The 5,748-nt window shown below is 36.7% G+C and overlaps 2 protein-coding genes across 2 annotated transcripts; one reads left to right on the forward strand and one right to left on the reverse strand.

The window, feature by feature from the left end:
- Nucleotides 1-415: 415 nt before the first annotated feature.
- Nucleotides 416-1,894, forward strand: LOC137270081 (putative nuclease HARBI1). The gene is made up of 3 exons (XM_067803883.1): nt 416-1,149; nt 1,403-1,511; nt 1,817-1,894. Exons 1-3 carry the CDS (start codon nt 416-418, stop codon nt 1,892-1,894), a joined length of 921 nt encoding a protein of 306 aa, XP_067659984.1.
- A 2,074-nt stretch (nt 1,895-3,968) lies between these two features.
- LOC137270083 (uncharacterized) lies at nt 3,969-5,493 on the reverse strand. Its single transcript, XM_067803884.1, has 3 exons — nt 5,259-5,493; nt 4,486-4,621; nt 3,969-4,107 (listed from the first exon to the last, which is right to left on the reverse strand). Exons 1-3 carry the CDS (start codon nt 5,491-5,493, stop codon nt 3,969-3,971), a joined length of 510 nt encoding a protein of 169 aa, XP_067659985.1.
- Between the last annotated feature and the right edge of the window lie 255 nt (nt 5,494-5,748).

Consider the following 5,748-nt stretch of genomic DNA (forward strand, 5'->3'; position numbering starts at 1 on the left):
CACTTTTTTTAAACGATACATAGTCTTAAAAGTCTATTGTTATCGTTTGTCTCCATCAATTCAAGAAACATTTGGACACGAAGGTGTGTACGACAACATTCAGGTAAATATCTAGCACGATACAATAATCATACATGGCAACGCTCAGCTAAATTGTTTCCGTGCTGTGGGAGAGTTCCTGCGGAATAATGGTGTTGAGACTTCCTCCTGGCCTACAAGGAGACCTGGAGCCGGATTAATAGATTCTAAGAGTTAAAAAGAATTCTTAACTCAGGTTAATTCTTAGAAAAATTCAATTTTTAATCTTAAATTAATAAAGTGATTTTAGTCTTAGAAGAACTCATAACTTTACAAAAAGTTAGGAGTCCTCAGCATGCACTCCTGGCAAGTTAAGAATTTTCTTACCTGAGAAAAGATGGCTGCCCAGCGTCACCACCTGAGAGTTTTTCGACCACGAAAAGACATATTTACGGCGTATAATGACACCGAATTGATATCTCGGTACCGCCTGGACAGTGGTGGCATGAAGTTTGTCACTGATTTGGTCAGAAATGAACTGACGTCTCCAACCAAGCGGAACATGGCCATAGACGCTGACAGCAAAGTTGCTATTACCCTTCGGTACCTAGCCACCGGAAAAATGCAACTTTGCAATGGAGATGATTTTGGAGTAAGCCAACCCACCGTTAGTAATGTCATTACAGATACCTTAAATGCTTTATGTACACCTCAACTTATTGGCCGATTCATTAGAATGCCCATAAACAGACAAGAAATACAGCACCATCAACGCCAGTTTCATGAAATCGGTGGATTCCCAGGAGTTGTTGGGGTTATAGATGGCACCCATGTCCGGATAATTTCACCAACTGAGCATGAGAATGAATATGTTAACAGGAAGATCTTCCATTCGTTGAATGTTCAAGTGGTTTTTGATTCCGACGACAGAATCTCGGACATAATTGCGAAGTGGCCGGGCGCTACACACGACTCGCGCATCCTGAACGAAAGTGGTGTCAGGTTATTGTTTGACCATGGAATCATACCTAATGGTTGCCATTTGCTTGGAGACAGTGGTTATCCGTGTCGCAGGTGGCTTTTGACACCATTTATCAACCCACAAGCTGGACAAGGGACAAGATACAACAGGTAAATGACCGCTAAATATCATGCAAACTGGTAGCATGAAGAAGGAGAGTGACTTCCCTTGGTAATCGGGATAACCAAAACATTAAATTATACTGGAACGTAACAAATCCTTATAAATATAATCCAAATATATATCATGTATATACAGTAAATAATATTATAATAATAGCCTTGTAACAACTTTAAGTGTGAGATGTAACAGATTTTTCAACATATGTGTATTACAGCTACTGGTATTACAAAATGTTTTCAGTGCACACAGGGCCACCAGGTGTGTTGTTGAAAGAGCAATAGGGCAGTTGAAAAGAAGATTTCGTGTTCTTCACGGTGAAATTCGTCTCAAACCCGAAAAGGCAGCAAAGGTTTATATAAGCTTTTAATGTCGTATCATGCATTCCTATTGATGAAAATTGATATTGTTACTCATGAAATGTTTGTAATCAACAGTTATACAGTAAATGTTATCACGTTACACCAGAGACCATATAATAGACTCTGGTTACACAAAGATGACTGTGAAATGTTTGTATTGAGATATTGAGATGTATTTCTACAACTGCAGAATTCATTGTCATGTTAATCAAAAATAAATAGGCAATTTTTAATTCCTTGTAATCCTCCTCAGACTGTAAACTACTATATCAAATGCAATGTAATACATTAACAGGTTATAACAGTTTGTGCGATGCTGCACAACATCTGCAAGGACAGAAACATTGGCCTGCCTCAGGGAGTCCACCAGTAGTACCAGGCAACGATGGCTTCAACTTGCCTATCGTTCAACCAGCTGGGAATGGTCTCCGATATAGGCAGCAGTTTGTCAACACTCACTTCTAAATTCCAAAGGTAAAATCTTACATGCAATGAAAGAGACAGTATGATATTTTAACAAACAATTTTATTGTATTCAGTTCAACAGACAACAGATAAATACATACCAGTTAATGGCTAAACCTATAGAGATCTTCAACAAGTATCAACCAAATAATTTACTTTTTACAATTCCTGATAATTAAAAGGTAGTAGCATTTCACCAAGTGCTCCATTTGTAAAAGTGTATTAGTCTAATATAAGGAATATGAATATTGAGGCTTCCGCATTCAAACAGTCGAAATATGTTAAAATCCTCCAAAATTGAACAGACTACTAGACTGATGTGAGGCAATTCTACATGTATAGCAAATGCATCCCTCTGTGATCCAAACGGTCAGATACCGTGGCTTGCAGATAGTGTTAACATATACATTTTACCACGGTTTCAAATAGATATCGGAGAGACGTTGCTGAGGCATGACCTAACCCTCTAACGATTTGCTAACAGAATGAAACTTATAGTACAGAGGTCATAAATCCATCCCTCTTGCACAAATAACAACATTTTGTTTGGCGGCAGAACAGTATTATGACAGAAAAGCATTGAATGTATATAAGGGAGCAATTTCTTTGGTAAACATGGGGAAAACATTCATGTCTGCCTTGTTATCATGAAAAAATAATTCATACCAAAATTAATTATTACATATAACCAGCATTAGCATTCAGATGTTTGGAAAATATAAGTACAGAATATTAGTTTCATCATGTACCAGTGAAAGCTTAGAGAAAGACACCAGCCATGAGAAGTAAATCTCACCTCATCGACATTCTGTTGAAAAAAATATGACCACACAATCTCACGGATGTTCTAGTTAAAATCCTAACCTGAGCTAATCAGAACTCCACTGTAAGAAAAAACATTCACTAAGACAAGGGCTATGTCTAGACAGTTTAATAAACTGCTTTGATGAGGTAAACATGCCATATACAATTAAATAACATTATTCTAACACCAATTAAGGGTCGTTAAGATTTAGCCCAGAGCAAGCAATCAACCATGCAATATATGTGCCAACAAGAATAATGCCACTTAGAATAAGATTAAAAGATTAAGTGCTCTCGTTGTCTGGTCTTTAAAGTTGTTCTCTGAGGACACACCCCATTTTGTTTATTCTGCATCTCATTAGCTATTGTAGGTTAGTCCCATTTTTATATAAAGCAACAAATGATAATCTTTGTATTGTTTCAATTTTAATGTAAAAGTCTCCAACTACTTTTGTCCATCAGTAGGGTTTAGACTCCCTAAACAGGCCAGTTCTAGCTCTCAGCCCAGCTTCTTGTGACTTCGGACTCTGCTGAGTTAATTCCCCCAAGCAGACCATCACGCCAGTTAGATTTCAGGGATTTCACTGGAACCCTCACTTGGACCCAAGACCCTTATCATAACACTATGTTACCTTATGCCCTATTCCTGCCCTAAGGCCTAATACAGTGACCAAACAATACTAGCACCTGTCTAATCCGACACACTGTCAAAACTGTCATAAAAGTTTGGTCTCACCTTTCTTCAACGATGCCTGAGAGTGTTATACGTTTATGATATCATTGTACCTGTTAAAGCAAAGTATAGAGAGAATTAGCTAAATGGTTTTGGAAAGTTGGAAAGCTAAATGATTTAATGTATCTACGCCTACCTATGAACATTTAAACCCCTTTTAAGGAAAAGTGGGTAATGAAAAAATGACTAACACCTTGCATGTTATCTGATGCAGTCAAACCTGCTAATGCCATATTTCATATGCAATATGAAATGCTGTTATGTGTCTACACATAGTTATGAATACCAACACATCTGCCAAGAAACACATAACAAATTCTAACACCCGACCCCATCCCATCCCACTCCCATGAATATATCGTATGGTGGAAATTTATATATGACATGCTCAAAGTTCGTTCTTAATTTTTCAGTGTGTAATATTGGAGCTGCGCTTCAAGGACATCTAGTTCCAGCTGACGTTTCCTGGCCTGATGGTTCTTGTCATCATCATGGCAAGGCAGTGGATGGAGTTGTGCAGGCTGACAGTCGTTTGTCTGGATATTGTATGTGGGCTGCACTGTCTGTACTTGAAGCACTGTGAACTGCATAGATAAAGAGTGGAAGTAATGAGTGCACATGTTATTGTACTGTAAGGTGCAATGCTGTTTACTTTATATATATATATTTAGTGTGTGTTTTCATTATATCAACTAATTACGATATGAAAAGTTTCAGGGTGTCAAATACCACTTCGTATATCACATCAATAACTGTCCTAAACACAACAGCAAGTGTTCTTCCTGTGTGTTATACGTTCATCCAGGATACATCTATATTCTAACAAGATGTATGCACATGTACATATTTTTATAAACATCAACCAGACAACAATTTCACACATTTAGTATAAACAGTTATTCATCATTGTATTAATATTTGGTTCCATAGTTATGTATTTGCAATTTCAATAGGAATTTTACCTTGTCATGTCAATGACTTGAAGAAAGGAGGTGTCTATGCCTTCATCGAGTCCAGAAATTGAAACATTAGTTTCTCCTAGTATATCCTGGACTGTCTGGTCTACAGCTGACAAATTAGCTGAACTTTGACCTCCTCCTGTGAATATATGGTATGAAAATTACAAGTAATAAACATAACATTAAAAATTCATATATGACATAATTTCATCATCGACAAAATATTTCTATTCCTTATCTTTGCATCAACATTTTTTTACTATTGTTAGAGAAATGTCATCATTCCAATAATATTCTTAACGTTTCCTCCATTTTGTTTTTCACTAATCAGATGTTGTGTTATATTGTTATATTCTGCTACTTGAACATGTTAATTTAAGTGTAAAAGAAATTGTTGCATGTGAAATATTTTTTAAAACAGTGCAGTTTTCTTTTCAAAAGTTTCTTTATCAATTGATATTTGAATGTACATAAGAGGAACAAAATTACATGATGCAATGTAAGTCAGTGAAGTTTTTGTGAGTGTTGGATTTAGAATATATTATGCATTCTAGATATGTAACTGAAGACAATTTCCTGTATAATCATTAACGTGAAAAACATTACAAGATCTGACTATAAAAAAAACATAATTTTTCACATAATTTTCACCTATAAAAACATTAAAATTGTCACACTGATAACATCGTTTGTTGGGCTATATCTTCAATACTGGAATTTTACGTTTACCTGTTCCAGTGATTTGTCTCCTGTATCCAGCAATTTGTTGACGAGACTTTGATAATATTTCTTTTCGCATTCGTCAGTGGTTCTGACAACGTGTGGAAAGGCCACGGAGAGCTGGGTGGCAATTGCTTGCCATGTAGATTTCTTTTTGCTGACCGAGACTTTTTGAGAGAATTTCCCTCTCAAAACACTCTTATTTTCATCTATCAGCTGGACGAGAAAAAGATTTTCGTCTGCTGACCAGTTTGGTTTTCTTTTTTCTGCAGTCCCTTTCTTGCAGGGCATAGCTTCTGGTACACTGGCAGTATTCGTTGAGATTTTGCTAATCTAATATCTTGCCAAACGATCGTCTATTTCAATCAGCGCGTGCAACCACTTACCACAACAAGTATGTAGTTCGTAAATCACTCCCAATGTGTATAGCCCATGCAGTACACTCACCTCAATTATATTGACTTCCTCTTTCGTAGATACACTGGAATCAGCATCTTGTATCCAGGGTAAACAAACACGCTAAATAAACGGAAGCGGAATTCCTAC

Source organism: Haliotis asinina, unplaced genomic scaffold, assembly GCF_037392515.1.
Source record: "Haliotis asinina isolate JCU_RB_2024 unplaced genomic scaffold, JCU_Hal_asi_v2 scaffold_38, whole genome shotgun sequence".
Lineage (NCBI taxonomy): Eukaryota > Metazoa > Mollusca > Gastropoda > Lepetellida > Haliotidae > Haliotis > Haliotis asinina.